The 16,149-nt window shown below is 61.7% G+C and overlaps 1 protein-coding gene and 1 long non-coding RNA gene across 5 annotated transcripts in view; one reads left to right on the top strand and one right to left on the bottom strand.

The window, feature by feature from the left end:
• The window catches only part of SDK1 (sidekick cell adhesion molecule 1), an 826,998-nt gene that overhangs the window by 30,941 nt on the left and 779,908 nt on the right, over positions 1-16,149 (bottom strand). For all 4 annotated transcript variants that reach the window (XM_067705385.1, XM_067705387.1, XM_067705386.1 and 1 more), the window contains 5 exons: positions 12,493-12,608; positions 10,488-10,674; positions 8,616-8,753; positions 1,390-1,551; positions 698-823 (listed from right to left, as the gene is read on the bottom strand). In XM_067705385.1, coding sequence (XP_067561486.1) covers positions 698-823; positions 1,390-1,551; positions 8,616-8,753; positions 10,488-10,674; positions 12,493-12,608 — 729 coding nt within the window. The remainder of the gene's footprint in view (positions 1-697; positions 824-1,389; positions 1,552-8,615; positions 8,754-10,487; positions 10,675-12,492; positions 12,609-16,149) is intronic.
• On the top strand, positions 619-7,430 carry LOC137206603 (uncharacterized). The gene is made up of 2 exons (XR_010934729.1): positions 619-768; positions 1,186-7,430. It is a non-coding gene; the product is annotated as an uncharacterized lncRNA (long non-coding RNA).

Raw genomic sequence — 16,149 nt, 5'->3', positions numbered from 1 at the left:
ATTACTTGAACAGAGAGAAGGCGGAAACCCTCTTAGCGTGGATGGGGTTGGGGCGGATCTCAACCTCGCTCCCCGCGGATGACGTGTGGGTTTCACTACTAACAGGAAGGTTCATGACGATCCGAAATGAGCAGGACACTCTCCACCGAGATCTCGAGCGGAGCCTCTGAAAACACTCGTGGGTCTTACCGCTGAGCTGAGAACATCCTTAAGTGACCCTAAGTTCTCTCGCACGTGTATCTGAGTGACAGTCATCCTCCCCCAAGCCCAGGTAACGTGGCCGGAACACCATGGGTCTGATGCCCGTGAGGTCGCTAGCGCAGCCGTGGTTATGAGAATGGGGGGGTGGGGGCTTCCCCGGTGGTCCAGTGGGTAGGGCTCCGCACTCCCAATGGGGTTCCATCCCTGGTCAGGGAACTAGATCCCGCAGGCCGCAACTAAGAGTCCGCAGGCCGCAACAAAGATCCCGTGTGCCGCATTGGAGACCCGGCGCAGCCAAAATAAATAAATAAATAAAAAATAAATATTTAAAAAAAACAACGGGGGGTGGGGGAGTGAGAGGGCACCTCTCATTTCAAGTCAATGCCCTCCGTCTCCATGTCATCAGGGAGATGCTGGGCCGGGGAGGCCCCAAGCTCTGACACGTCCCCTCTTTTACAGATGCAGAGACACCGTTTCGAGGTTTCGCCCGCCCTACCTGAGGGCCTGGCCTCGATGACGTAGCCCGTGGTGGGCGTCCTGCCCGCGCGGCCCTCCGTCCACTGCAGGGTGAGCTCAGAGGCGGATCTGGTGACCGAGACGTCTCGAGGGGACCCCGGGGAACCTGTGGACAGAGGAGAAAAGAGCGGGTGGGCTTTGGCCCGGGACTCCTGGGCCTGCAGAGGGGCCGGCTCTGCTGCTAGGTCTCCAGGCAGGGCTCACCCTGGGTCAGTCCCGGTCCCTCATCTTGAAAGTCGGGGTGGGGCTGACACTGGCCTCACAGGGTCCATCAGAGCATCAAGAGAGCTGAGCCGTGGAGGTGTCCTCTCGATCCACTGCCCCCTCCTCCAAAAGCACTTAAACAGAGGCCAAGGGCATTTGTGCAGCGGGAACCACGCAGTTCCTCTTCATGCCAGGAAAACTTCAAATTTTTCTTACGTATCTTATTTCAAAAATCGAATGCACTTCTTTTCGCTTTTTTTCCAGAAGACAAATACAAACTGGACACGCTCAACACCTAAGAGCTTGCTCACCCACACTGAATGCATCCGCGTGCAGACGTTCAGGTAACACACGCCTTGGAAGGCGGGGCCAAAGGAGTCCTGAGCTGACGCCAGCTCTGAGCGTCCAGCACGGCTCGTCGGGAGTGCAGACCAAGCCCTGACTGGACGAAGGAGGCCCGATACTCACCCTCGGCCGGCCCGGCCGTGACGCGGGCCCGCAGCTCGGGCCCGTAGGCGATGGTCCGCGCTTGCACTCGGAAGAAGTAGGTCACCCCCTTGGTGAGGTCGCGCACCTTCAGCCAGCGCTGCCAGTTCCCCTTCACGTCCACCGTCACCACCTTGCTCACCCCTAGAGCCGCAGGGAAGGGCGAGAGGGGCCCTGAGCACCGCCTCTTCAGCTCTAATGACCAGGAGGCCGCGAGGTTTGCTGAGGAAGCGTTTCTTACCACCGGGACTGTAAGTGGTGGCAATGGCCGATTTCCAGCACACGTAAGTGCCCTTAGAGTCTAAGCGTGGTAAGTGGGTGCTGACACGGGGAAGAACCACCCACAGCACGCGGGAGGAGGCCCCGGCTCACTGGCCACGTTGGGGCGGGGGAGAGAACCCCGGTGACAGGCACCAAGGTGGGGGCAGGCCCCCGACGTCTGGAGGGTCCCTCCCCACTTGGCTGGGAGCTGCACAAAGCCCTGTGTCACGTCGAAGGCGACCTCGGGCTTCCCAACTTAGTCGGGGGACAGAACGTGGAGGAGGAAGATGGAGGAAGGCTCTGCGTGGGCTGCAGGCGGCCCCCCCACGGGGTCCACTCTGCGGCCTAAAGGCTTTGGCAACGCATGACAACTTCATCCACAGACCCTGAAACATGACGAACCTGTCACCACAGAGAGTGGTAGTGACGCAGCCCCACAGACCTGTGCCAGCACAGAGACGCTTCCCTCAAACACAGACATTGAGCAGATGTGATGCTGGCTGTACTAGGTTTAATTAGAAAATAGAGGTTGGACACTTTGGCAGGGGGATACAAACTGAAAAGTACACAAACGCAGCATTTTCCAGAAGGGAAAATAGGGTTCTTTGGTAAAACAAGTCTGAAAATGAAGCATTCAAACAAAAAAAGCTACATAAGTTCTAGACTGCGGGACTTCTCAGAGCCTTCAACACACCGATGTCTGTCGGGCACCTCTTGGAGGAGGGTGTCAGGCTGGGGCAATTCCAGGACTTGTGAGTCAGCAGAGGTCGTGCAGAAGAGCCGCGCTGGGGGCCTGCTGTCCTGGGTCCGGCGTCTGCGCCACCGTGTCCTGTACACAGAGAACAGCCGTGCTTCCCAAGAACAAGGGGCCACCTGCCCTTGCTGCGACCGGCCGGTGTTATCTGCACCTTGAATCTTAGGGTGGCCTTGATCTCAGAAGAGCCCAACAACGTGCGTCCTCGCTACAAAGTGGGTCCAGCTTTCAGAGTCATCAAAGCAAATTCCTCTGATCCTACAGGCCTCCAGAAGCCCTTCTAGTTGGCTTACTGTCTTCATATTGCGCCTTTTATGAAACATTTGTTCAGCGACATGATTCTCTTCCAAGTTGTTTTGGAGCAATTTGGGCTGCTCTTGTGTGATTGGAGCTTTTCGGTAGAGAAGCAGGGCCACTTCTGCACAGAGAGGCCGCCCCTCAGCTGCATCGCTCCAGAACGGGGTTTCAGGGATGAGTCCACACCCATGGTTGACTGTCACCAGTGAACACACGCGGGATCCTGCCAGATATAGTTTTCCTGGAGAGCAGCCCCTTCTTTTGTTAAAAAATGCCCTCCTTCTCCTCAGAGCAAAACCAACCCTGTGCACAGATCTTGTGAACTCTGTCCCGCCAAGAGGTGGAGCTGGTCTGCTTCCCTCCCCCTCCCCCATCCCAACCACATCAGCGTCTTATTTATTCAGTCAACTTTAAAACCATGCCCTGCACTCCAAACCTCAGGGTGCAGTCGCCTGAAATATTTCCATTTCAAACACGTAAGAAAACATAAAAATAGCTCTTCTATGGAATCAGAGTCCCAAGAACACGGCTCAGTGTTCCGAGGGCCTGGGGGCTCTCCACGCAGCCAGGCCTACTTTCCTGGTGGAGGGACCCGGGGTCCACAGCACTGCAGTACCACATCGACGCCCCTGTTCCCGGGGCCTGGGCTGCAGGCTGCCCGACCAGGGTCTGCAGGTGTCCCTCCAGACGCTGCCCGGGCCTGGGGGAGGGGGCATGAAGAAGGGTCACCCCAGGCAGAGGTCACTGTTTTACAACTGCTTTTTACTCTCTTTACCACAAACTTGTGCATGTGCATATCAACATAAATATCATATCCTCGGTGATCTTCACAAGGGAAGCGGCGTTACCACAGAGAGTTCATATAAAGATGCTCGAGCTTCTCCCTACGTTTGCAGCCATATCTCTGGGAGCTGCACGGGTCCTCTGAGGCATATGAGAGTACCGAAATGGTCCGGAGTCCCGCTTCCTACTTTCGTGGTTCCCTGCCTAAATCCCAGATCCAACCGCGAAGGGGGTGAGGGCCAGGCTTCTCCAGGAGACGCCCTCCAAGAGGCCTGCGCACCCATCAGGTCAGCCAGCCGCCCTGAGGGGAGGAGACATAGCATCGGGGCACTGGGGGCCGCTGGGGAGGGATGGGCCCAGGTGTGGGGACGCAGGGCAGCCAGGGCTGGACCGAGGCCCGAGGTGCCGGGCAGCCTGCCCTCAGCGGGTCCGGGAAGCTGTGCGGTGCTTTCACAGCCACGGCCTGGCGTTCAGCCTCTCTGTTCTCGCCCACGACTCTGTCCACGGTGTCGGGCCTGCTCAGCTAGGCAACGGCGCGGTCTTAGGTGAGAACGCCCCAAAGAGCCCCGGCAGAGGCGCCCAGGGCGAGCGCCGCTGCTCCACGATTGGCCGAGGGCGGGTTCCCTCTGAAACTCGCAGGGTCGGCCAGAGGGACGGGGAGTGCGGACGCCCCTGGATCTGGAGCCTGTCCCAGGCCTGTTACTTCTTCCCCGTGAGACGCCGGGCGACACACTGGACCTCTGCAGGCCTCCGTTTCCCGTCGGTCCTGAGTGGGCAGTGCCCACCTCACAGCAGTGTCAGGAGGGCTGGATCCCAGACCCTGCAGTGACTGTTCGAAAGCACGTCAAGCTCCGGGCGCTGCGATCCACCTGCGTCCCCGGCTGCAGCTCTCCCGCTCCGCGGTGGCCACGCTGCCCCAGCACCCAGGGCTTATGGCGGCCACCACGGAGCTCAGCTCGCCACCCAGGGCTTATGGCGGCCACCGTGGAGCTCAGCTCGCCACCCTGCTGGTCAGTCCTTGGGAGGCAGCTGGCGTGGCCAATCGTGGCCGGGCTCCTGCGTGCAGCTGGTCCTCACGTGCCTGGCAGGTGGCCGGCTGTCCGCCAAGGCAAGAGGACGGATAGGTCACGTCCCCAGCATCTCCCCGAGGGCCGGCTCAGGCGTGTCCACGAGAGGACAGGGTGCCTCCCGCGTGCAAATGCTCTCCACGCCTCCGCCCGCCCCACGGCGGTTACTGCTCCAGTGGCCACTGCGAGTCATGCAGCTGAGTCCGGAGGAACGCAATGGGGCTCGATCTGGGGCCTTCCTGTGCTCGACCCACGACACCCACCAGCAGGAGGACTGCCACCAGCAGCCGCTGCCCACGCCCCGGTGACGGCCTCCTTACGGCCCCACTTCGGCCGGGCCGTGCTCCTCTCTGGCTGCCAGCCGTGGCCGCCGGAAGGGCCCAGGACTAGTGTACATCTGGCTAAGTCAGGGGTTCTGGCTGAGGCCGTGGTCCAGGCGGGCTCGCGGTGGGATCCTGGGACGTGATGCCGGGTTGGCGGTGAGCGGGGCACTTCGGGAAGGTCACAGGGTCACCAGGGCGGCACCAGGGCAGTGGGTCGGTGAGCTCTGCTCCTGGGGAAGGGGTGTTTGCTGGTTGCCACGGAGGCCGGGGGAGGCTCGAGGCCTGTGGCCAGCCTCACTCCAGCGGGAGCAGGGCCCGAGCTGTCGGGGGGCAGGGTGGCCTGCGGTTGGCGGCCCGGCTTAGTGCCGGCCTGGTGCTAGAGGCAGCCCTGCGACACCTCAGGCGGGACTGGACGTTTCCCGTCACCGTCACCGTCACATGGGGTAGCCCCAGCCCTGGACCGGCCACTCGACAGGCAAGCAGGCGTCAGTGGGTCTGGGACGTGCACAGCCAGAGCCTGGCGTCTGGACAGTTTGCTGCTGAGGGCGCAGGAGCCGGGGCGGCGGCTGAGTGAGCGCAGGGCTGAGCCCCCGTCCCTGCTCCAATGGCAGGGCTGGCACACTGGCTGGAGACCCAGGCTGAGAGCAGCGGGCCTCCCCACAGACAAGGGACGCTGCTGCGGACGGCGGGCGTCTCGCTACTTGTGAAAAGAGGCGAAGATGGCTGTGACCGAAGTGACTCCACCTGTTGTCACTCCAGGGAACGGCAAGCCCCACCTGTGGCCGGAAAGCAAGATGATTTCCTGACTGCCCCTCGGGCTCCGTCTCTGCCGCTCAGCATCACGTTTACGTTCAGAGACACAAGCTCCGGACGTTCGTTCCCCATCACGCGACAGATAAGACCTCGGCTCTTGAACCTGCCCGCCTGGGTTCGAATCCCTCCTCTCCCCTGTTCCCCAACCGTAGGCTGGGGACAACGTCTTAAGGGCCCGAAGCCCGACTGCTTTTTTTTTTTTTTTTTGCGGTATGCGGGCCTCTCACTCCTGTGGCCTCTCCCATTGCGGAGCACAGGCTCTGGATGCGCAGGCTCAGCGGCCATGGCTCATGGGCCCAGCCGCTCCGCGGCATGTGGGATCTTCCCGGACCGGGGCATGAACCCGTGTCCCCTGCATCGGCAGGCGGACCCCCAACCACTGCGCCACCAGGGAAGCCCAGCCCGCCCGCTTTGTCTGTGGCGTGAGGACAGATGCGGCGCGCCCCGCAGGGCTGTGCTGAGCATGAGGAGAGAACGCAGGAGAGCGGTGGGTGCGGCCTGCTGTGTAGCCAGTGCCGGAGGGGCAGCGCCTACCGGTCGGCGTGCTCGGTGGGGTCGCGTTGACGGGGGCACCGGGAGAACCCTGTGAGCTGCTCGTGGCGAACCTGAGTGTCCAAACAACGTGAAACAAACAAGCAGCCCCGGGGACACCGGGAACTGGAGCTGCTGCTGCCCCCCGGCGATGAGGCGGGGGCGGGGGTTAGGCGTGGGGAAGCTCTGCAGCAATTCTAGCGCCTGACCGTGCAGAGGAGGGTAACGGGGGGCACAGCCAGGCCCCGCTGCGGAATCCGGCCGGGCGGTGGCCTCGCCGGGAGGCCAAGGAGACAGCTGTGGGCCGTGGAGTTTCTGGAAAGACTGTGCAACCCCCCCCCCCACAGACGCTCTGCTCAGCACTCAGTCACTTGCCGGAGGAAGCGCGGGAAACCTCACTCACGGCCTGGGGTGAGGACGGAGGCGGAGGCCAGTCAGGCACCGTTCTCGGCAACCCTTTCTCATCTGGACGGCACCAGTGGGTTAATATCCTTGAAAAGGTGTTTGGGACCTGGGCTCGTGGAATCTGCGCGCACGTGCGTGTGCAGGGAACGCCGGTGAGCAAAATGGAAGTCTCCAGCAATTCTCGGCCCTCCCTCCCTACCTAACGGGCGGGAACGTGGCCCGTCTCCTTCCGGACCTTGACCCAAGCCACGCCCAGGCCACCTGTCCGCAGACAGGCGCTGGGTCCTGGAAAGACACAGCAGAGCGCGCTGAATCAGTGCTGGTCCCCAGCCTCTCGGCTGTTCTACAAACCGTTTCCACACGTCGCCTCTGCTGTTATTTACCTAAGTTCACGTGAGAGACAGGAAGGACCCTCTGCCACCTCTACTGCTATTTACCTAAGCTCATCGATTTTCTGAGACGCGCTTTCTCCCGCTCACATTTTTACATCTCTGATTTGGGATGCAGCTCGGAACTGATGCTTCAGGAGGACTGGGCCGTGGTTTAGTGGAAGCATTTCTTCGTTCTCAGCACTTCATAAAATAACAATGAACCTCCCAGGCCGTGGCGGTGTGGATTCGATGAAATAAAATCTGGGCTTAACTTTTCTTCTTCGAATCAACTCCCTGTTTTACTTGAATGTGCTTGTTTTAAAAGGAAACTTTTATCATGGCTTTAAATGGAGAGCCAATATCATTTGATGTGTTGGTGATATCTTTTCCTCCCAGACATTAAATAATCCATAATTTCTACAGTCTGTCTGTGTCTATGACCAGGGCCTCACCTCCCTTCTCTGCACCACAGTGCCGGGCACACAGTGGGGACAGAGAGGAATGCCAGCTCGGCCCTCAGTGTGCGCTCCGGGAGTGGGGCAGCGGGCAGAGATGAGTGGATAAGAGATCAAATCAACACAGAGCTGGCGGCACTAACTACAGCAGGGGCGCAGGGACAGAGCCATGCCGTCACGGCCCAGCTCCTTCCCCCCCGCCCTGTCCACCCCTGCACCTGTCCTCTCCTCTCCCGTCCATCATCCCCGCCCGGAGCCCCCTGCCAGCCCCCCTGGTGGCGCCGGGGTTGATTCAGCCGCGGATCCCGGTCTCCTGTAACTCAGACCCGGCGCCTCTGGCTCCACCTCGGCCCCGTGTCACTGGCCCTGCGGCCGCCCGGACGACTGGCATTGCCCCCTCCCTGCAGGCCCCGCGTGACCGAGCCTCTGTGGGCCAGTCTTGTCTCGGACGCTGGGCGCCTGGGCCCTTCCTGTCCCTCAGCGCCTGTCCCCGCTCCACGCCCGAGGCTCTCACGCAGTCCCACTCTCCTCCTCGTGGCGCTGATCGCTATCAGACTTGTGTGTGTGTGTGTGTGTGTGTGTGTGTGTGTGTGTTCGTGTGTTGCTCTCTCCTCCTTGGAGCGCAGCTCACTGCACTCAGGAAAGCAAGGATCTCGATGAACAGGTCAGCTCAGATCCCAGCTTCCCTGAACGGCACCTGGCACACAGCAGGTGCTTAAGAAAGACGTGCTGAGTGGAGTTCCCCGGCAGTCTAGTGGTTAGGGCATGGCACCTTCACTGCAGTGGCCCGGTTCAATCCCCAGTGGGGAAACATCCCGCAAGGTGCGGGCCCAAACCCCCACCCCCGACACCAAAAACAAACAAAAACCTCGCTGAGTAAACAGAAGAATGAGGGCAGCCCCAGAGGAGCACCCGAGGGAAGCGTCCGGGCCCAGCTGCCCACGTGGCTCCAGCCTGCGGCACCCAGGGTGGGACGAGCGCTGAGATCTCAGGCGCAGCAGGAGAGGCGGGTCTTGGGTGATAAAGAGGCCGGGTCAGGGGCCCTGCGGAGGGGCTGTGTGGAGCCCCGGACGCGCTCAGTCGGTTCACCCGCCCCTCCCGGCGCCATGCCGTGTGGACGGTGGGTGTCACGCAGCCAGGAGGCTTACCTTGGACGGGTGCTAAGGGCTCGTACACCACTCGGTAGCCCTGCAGGACGCCATTGGCTGCCGTGGGCTCCCCCCACGAAACGTTCAGCGTGGTGGAGGTTACTTCCGAGAATGCCAGGAAGCTGGGCGTCCCGGGAGCTGGAGGACAGGACAGAGAGGACGTCACCAAAGCCCCTTTACGTCGTCTACATACGCGTCTACGCCTCCGCGTGGAATAGGGACCTTATTAGATGGAATCTCCAACTTAGTGAAGTCTCAGTGCCGTGGATGAAAAGGAGATTTATCGGTCATCTCCGAACTTCCCAGGGTCAAAATCAGAAACTCAGAGCCTCCCGAGAAGAGCGGAGAAAACGGCGGTGTTTAAACACAAAGGAGCCTGAGAGGTGCAATGACAAAGGCATAAACACGAATAATGGATGGAAACAGAAAATGCGGTGCAGACAGCGCCCTCTGCTAGCACCTGCTGGAGGATTCCACGGGCTCCAGTTCCGCTCCTCCGCGGGGGTGGGGGGGTGGGCTCTCCCCTCCCCTCCTGGGGGGCCCAGAGCCTCTGAGGACATCCCCGCGCACGGGTCCTCATCTGAAATCCCACGGGCGCCCGGCCATCTCCCTGTCCCCCTTGGTCTGGAGATGGGGGAGCTCACGCGCCACCCTGAGCTGGAAGAAGCTCCTGGCAGACGCAGAGGCAGGCTGTGTGGCCGGGGAGGACGCCGACCCCGCCCGCGGCTCCCGTCTGCCTGGGCCCCGTGGGAGGGCCGGGTGGGTGCTGGCACCCAGAGCTGCCCCTACCCCAGTGGGCACTGACGCTCCCCTAGCTGGGTTCCCCTCCGTGCTCAGAAATGCCCACTGAATCGGCCCCCACTTGCCCCCCTTCCATCCTCCCCCGTCCCTGGGGGCCCTTTGGCCCTGTGACCCGCCAGGCCCGCAGCGCCCGAGGGCCTCCACCTCCTACCCTCGGCCCCACAGGTCCGCCCATACCCTTCCCGCTCAGAGCCCACAGTCCACAGACAGCTCCTCCCGGGCTGCTGGACGGGCCCCGAGGACGCAGGCCCTGCAATGCAGTCATGGTCATCTCCCAGGGGGCCTGACTCTCAGGAGCCCCTGTTCCCAGGAAGGCTGAACCCACAGAGGTTTGGGGAGCCCGGAGCCGGTGGGTCTGTGCCCCACGGGCTCCCTAACTTACACTGCCAGCCTTCCACTCCCTGCATCTCAAGAAGGCCCCAGAGCTCCCGGGACCCAGGGCCCAGCCGCCGTTCCCTCGGGAAGCCTGGTCAGCCTCAGGAAGCGCCCCAAACCACTAGGGACTCTGCGAGTCGCCAGGAGAGTGAGTGAGCGGCTCAGAACGTACCCCAGATCAGGAGAGGAGGTCACGGGCAGTGTGACCCCTGGCAGGGCAGCCCGGCCACGCCCTAGGACCTGCGCGGGGCATGTGTCTGAGAGACGGCCTGCCAGCTGCTTCCAGGGGACTCTGTGGCCCAGAGGCCCGGGAAGGCCAACACTGCGGCCTGGGCTCAGCACATCAACATACAAGGAGCTCCCCCTGTCCCGGGATCTGGACCCTGAGAGAATCCCCCGGAGGCCTGGAGCAAGTCCTGCCGGTGACAGATGAGGCCTTGTGCAGATGGAAGCCCGGCCCCCCATTGCCCACGCTGCTCACGCTGGTGAATGTTCACGGGGCAGCTCCACGCAGCAGGCCTGGGCTGGGCGCTGGGGACACCACACGAATCGGACCCAGAAATTCCCAGCTACGCGGGATCTGACTTACAGGACGGGCAGAGCGGAGAGCCGAGGGAATGGAGAGGGAGGGTCGGGGAACAGCGCCAGGGCAGGGAGGTGCCCCAGGCTGTGGGAAGGAAGCCCGTGTCCTCCTACCGGCCTGGTGGGTCCGGCCCTGCCGGGGGTCACTCCTGGGCCCGTCTCCAGCGGCGTTGAAGGCCGAGATGCTGACCAGGTACTGGGTGTGGCTGGTGAGGTTCTTCAGCTTCGCCGTGGTCTCGGGCAGGAAGAGCACCCTCATCTTCTCCGTCTCGTTCCGGCTGTCCGCCTCCCAGTAGTAGATCTGCCAGAAAGAGCCGGAGGCTGGAGGCCAGCGCGGGGGGGAAGGGGTGGCGCCCCCTCTGTTCCTCAGCCTGGGGGTGGGTGGCCACTGAGCCAGAGGGGACCTGAGTGCTCCCGGGGGCCGAGCTGTGCTCTGCAGAGTCGGGGGTGGCTGAGGCCAGGCCAGGGTGGACGGGGCCTGAGGATGGAGGTGGCATTTCGGTGGCATCTCCTTCGGCTGCCAGGAAAGTGCCTTTTCTCTCACAGGGCTGGCTGTGGGGGCCCTGCCCCTTCCCCCAAGCTTCTGGACAGAAGGGAGACCAATCTACCCCCTGCTCCAGCCTGTGGGTAGAACAAGTCCCCAGCTTCTACCCTACGCTCCCACGTTTTCTTTAAGGCTGAGATCGAAGGCTTGGATCAATGTGACCCCATACTCCGGATATTAAAACAGCCAAAAATAACTTGGAGACGAACCACGTAGGGCTCAGCCCTGCTGGAGCAGCCCTTGTTTCTCCTGGGTTCCGTTTCTTCTCGTCTAGCTTTTAATGCGCCCGTGGGCGAACATGATGCCCGCGTCCGAAGGTTTACTAAGGTCATCAGAACTGCTTCCCTAGACAGCTGGCTGAGAACCGCTGCCCAAGCCAGTGCCAGCCAGGCCACCCACAGAAAGCCCCCATCCACGGATCCACCTCGGCTCTGTGGGCCTACAACAGGCCGGGCCGTGAGAGCTGCTGGCCCACGCGCAGGGCAGCCGAGGCCCGGGGCCTGCTCTCCCGCGCCCCCATGCCCGGCCAGGCCGGAGCTGAGCTGGCGGGGGAGCCTCGCCGTATCCACCTGCAAGACGCAGTTCAGCTGCTGCTCTGAACTGGCCAGATGAGACGCTCTGCTTGAACAGGCCTTACTAGCCTGAACTCAATATCCAGGTTCAATGTCTCTGTCATTAGGAAATTAGGAAACATGTTTTGGACATACATAAATAGCACCTTGGCTCCGGGCTCAGGGGACTTTCCGTTACCTCATTAATCACTGCAGGTGTCCTGCCGTGGAGGACGGTATTTATTTTCACAAAACACCTACAAACGTCATTTTTAAAGGGACGTTGAATTGGCCCAATAGTCTTCAGGGGAGGCTACCATGGAGTCTGATGGCTGCTCGACGTGGGCTCAACAGCCCAGCCTCACTCTGGAGGAAGGCGGGGAACTCTCAAGGGACTGCACTTCCGGACGGTTCTAGCTGACCTCACGGGGTCCGAGCCCCCTACGCAGGGGTGATGTTGGAGGTGGAACACTGCGGGGGCTTCCTGCCCCCACCAACTCTGTGCCATTGTTCATCACCTGATGCTCGGACTGCAACGGGCTGCTGCCTTTCTTGGATCCCCCCTCTGGGATATTGAACGTGGAATCATGACAGTGCAGTGTAAGGGTTCTCAAAGTGAGGTTCCCAGGAGCACGCAAATCCTTGGACCCCATCCTGGACCTACCGAACAAGAGACTCGGACCCAGGGCAGGGCTTGGCGCGGGGGGAACCTGTTCTCCTGAGGGCTTCCCTTTTACTGTCGGCAAAGGCGGTGGAGACTCCCAGAGGGGGTGCAGGGGGCGGGAGGCGCTGCTGGTCGCGCGGGGAACTGGGCTCCGCTCTCCCAGGCCAGAGGCAAGGTCAGGCTGAGCCCGTTCCAGCCGCCCGGCTGGGGGCCGAGGGTCTGTCGGCCTGAGTCAGGACGGGAAGCAGAAGCGGCCAGGGTCCCAGCGGAGCCCTCGGGAGATCTGGGGATTCAGGCCACCGACCCTGGCCCGCAAGTGACCTGCAAGGAAGAGGCAAACCAGGCGAGAGGGCGCCTTGCCTTGTAGCCCTGGATGTTTCCGTTCTGGCTCTCGGGCGGCGGCGGCTCCCACGTGACCTCCAGCTGGCTGGCCGTGAGTGGGTTCACCTGCACGTGCTGCGGAGCCATGGCCGGGGCTGCGGAGAGAGCAGCGGGGTCCGCTGAGAAGTCCCGAGACCCTGCCCTGGACCACCCAGCTTGTCTGCCAGCATGACCACACACCCTCCTCAGAACCGCGCCTTTAAATTCATGAAATAAAACCTGGAGAATCCCAAAGAAAACGGATTATATCGAGACACAGCAGAGCTCTGGAAACGAAGGTGTGACACGGTAACCCACGTGCTTGTGCTTGTGACTGAGCCCTGAAGCCAGGCTTAGGCGCTGCTCGCGCGACACCTCTGAGGTCAGGTGGGATGAGCAGAGACGGCGCAGCAACCTCCAACCTCGCCAGGACAGGGGCACACCCGGGGGCACACCCGGGGGCCCTGCTGCTGAGAGAGTCCCAGGCCCCAGGGATGCGGCACTGGTACGTCGCCACATTCATAACTGAGGGAGATGCTCAGTTCCAAGTGGAACTCGGAGAATATAAGGGCATTTATGGGAGCTCCCTGGCGGCCCAGTGGTTAGGACTCTGCGCTTTCACTGCTGAGGGCCTGGGTTCGATCCCTGGTCAGGGAACTACGATCCCACAGGCCTCGCGGTCAAAAATAAATAAAGAAAGGCATCTGTGTTCCCACCACGAGTCCCGGATCCTGGGTAGGAAGCCGTGCTCCAGGTGGAGCTGATGTCTGCAGACCCGGGGCTGCCCCTTCTCAGGGACGGAGCACAGAGGCCACAGCTCCGTGCCCCCCAGGAGGACCCGGTCCCACTCCTTCCCTCCCAACCCCGAGGGCCCCCGGGTGCTGTGTTGGTGTCAGCAGGGCCACACTGTGCAGATCAAAGGTGAAAGGTGACTGACAGGGCGCCATGGCCGTGGCCTCGTGGCCTTGCAGGCAGCCGCGGGTAAGTTGGGAATGACCCGGAGGACGCACGTGTACATTTGGGGACATTTCTCCCCTCTGGCCCGTCTGTCCTCTGCCTCCCAGGAGCTACTCCTTCCTCCCACCTGGGTGACTCCTCCCCCAGTGAACTTCACGCTGGGCTGGACCCTGGGGAGCTCCATGGAGCTGTCGGGGACATTGCTGCAGGGCCAGGGCGCCAACCCAGCACCCTCACGTTCCACGGCCCTGCCTGCGGCCAGGGTGCTGCCTCTTGACTCGAGTCTATTTAGGGCCATGAATGGAAAGGACCACGCGTCAGCGGTCAGCGCCGGAGGGAGACCGCCCAGCTCACAGTCTCTCTGGAGAGGCCTCCTGGGGAGAGGATGACCTCCTTGAGGCGCCCCTCCCCCGCTTCTACCCCTCCCTGCTTCCCCACCACCAGTGCAGAATAAAATAGTAATTAACGCCCACTCAGCCTGACACCGACTGTTTATTCTGCTCTAACCGCGTGGCTCCTGTATTGTCACTGCCCAACCGCCGCTAATGGAAATGTTAATAGCCCCCACCAGGTGGCTGTGACAGACGCTCAGCCTCATTATCAGAAATGCTTATTTACCGCCCCATTAAACAACAGAATCGCACAAAAAAACAATTCAATCAAAACTAACCGGAGGAATTTTAACAGCCACATTAATAATCCAAAACATAAATAAAGTTAATGTCTTCTGCGTGTTTGCCATGGGCGACTCTATCACAAAATCACTGTCGTACGATTAAAACGCGAAAGGCAAAATGGAGCACAGCCATTACCCTGGTGGCGGGTTAGGACCATCTGTGCGTGGCCGCCCCAGTCCCCCAAGTTTCCCTCTCCAAGCACAGCCAAGCCCAGGGCCCACGACGGCGCTGGGGTCGACACGGGCTGGACAAAGCCTCCCTCCACCGCCACCCCTGGTCCCGTCCCGGGCGGCTGAGCCCCAGGCGCTGCTGTCCCCAGGCTGAGCTGTCTCCACGCCCCCCAGCTGTCCTACAGCACAGCCCCTTCCTGCCAAAAGAATGCTGCAGGTGACAAGGCCTTTTGTGATGCTAACACAGCAGGGGAGGGAGAAACCCAGGTGAACATCGAGCAAAGCACGCCAGTTTCAGGACTTATTTTTTTGGTTCCTGAGATCCTCAGGGTCTCCACCCTGACGGGAGCCCCTGACGTGCAGGAAGGCCGTCTGTCTACACCCCCAGCGCAATCCTTTCCTGTCAGGAAGGTGCTCAGTTTGGAAACCAATGGAGCGTCTGATGGATCGCGAGCCCCTTGTTCTCCAACCTTAGCATCTGTGGAGTACGGCGCTCGCGAACATCGGCTCAGAATGCTGTGTTAAAATGCATGAAATTCGTTTTTAAAAGCACGCTGGCCTGGCCTGGCAGTCCCTGGCGTTTGCTGATACGCAGATGGCCCACGGACAGCGCTGGAGGGCGGGTGCAGGGTTAGGGCACAGAGCGGAGATTCTCTCCATCCGGCGTCTCGGCCCAGGCAGACGACGCTTTCCCACAGCTGTCACCCACCGGCCTTGAGGGATCGCTCCCGCCACCCCAGCCCCGGAGAGAGGTCCGGGCAGGGCAGTGATAGAGAAGCTTCCTGGACTTCTGGGGGCTCCTTGCACCTGACAGCAGTAGTGGAATCCCAGCGATTTCTGGAATCTTCTGGGATTCTGGCTGAGCGCTGGGAGAGGCCCTGCACAGCTGGGTGCTGTGGGCTGGACTCGGCGGGCGGGACCCACGGAGCAGGGAGGGCAGCACTTTGGCCGGCTTGCTCGGCCCCGACGTGGCCACCAGGCATCAGGGATACACGGTGGCTGCCCTGACCCGGTGTAGACTTCCTGCTGACAGGGAGCGCTGGCCCACGGGCTCCTGGCTCTGCGTCCCGCAGACCCTGGGCGGCCGTGGGCTCATCGGGGCCTCCCACGTCAACTTTTCAGAACCTCTGCTCCAGGGAGGCAGCTGGACAGGCACCCATGTGCTGAACCACGGCAAGGAGAGGAAACAACGCCTCAAAGGCATTTGGTAAACAGCCGAAGCTGGAGGGCAGGGGCTTGTCAGTGGCTCGGCTGGGACCGTTCACCATCCGGCCCCCGCTCGCCCGCTCACTCTGCCCCCGTGGCGCGGCAGGGGGCGCCCACCCACCCTGCAGAGTCCCCCCCGAGGGAGCTGCATGCCTCCGACACCGGCCTGGCCGACGACGGGGGAGCAGTAGTTACATGCAGGGCACTTCCCAGCAGGAGCTTCCAGAGCGTTCCACGGCGCCGACCTCTCCCCACCCCCAGACCAGCGGGGCCCCCAGATCCCCATCTGTGTCTGGGAGCACAAGAGGCGTAGCTGACCGTAAAGGACAGGGACGCGTGAGAGGAAACACGGGGCGTTTCAGGCGCCGAGACTTGGGGGTGATTTGTCGCCACGGAGCAACTTCGCTGACGTTTTCCTGGACATCAACCAGGCCCTCAGCTTAGCTTGCGGGGCGAGTGGACACGAGGATGGGCAGGACAGGTTCAACAGGAGACATAATTCACAGCAGTCACAGCACCAGGCAGAAAGTGAGGACAGGGTCAAAGGGCCACGACGGGTTACCGCTGTGGCTGGGGGACGTGGGGCCTTCCTGGAAACAGAACACCCAGCTGGCTCTTCAGGAATGGGGGGGATTTCACTCGGGGCC

The sequence above is a fragment of the Pseudorca crassidens genome, chromosome 15 (genome assembly GCF_039906515.1).
Source record: "Pseudorca crassidens isolate mPseCra1 chromosome 15, mPseCra1.hap1, whole genome shotgun sequence".
In the NCBI taxonomy this organism is placed as follows: domain Eukaryota; kingdom Metazoa; phylum Chordata; class Mammalia; order Artiodactyla; family Delphinidae; genus Pseudorca; species Pseudorca crassidens.
This window is presented reverse-complemented; position numbering and strand designations above follow the sequence as displayed.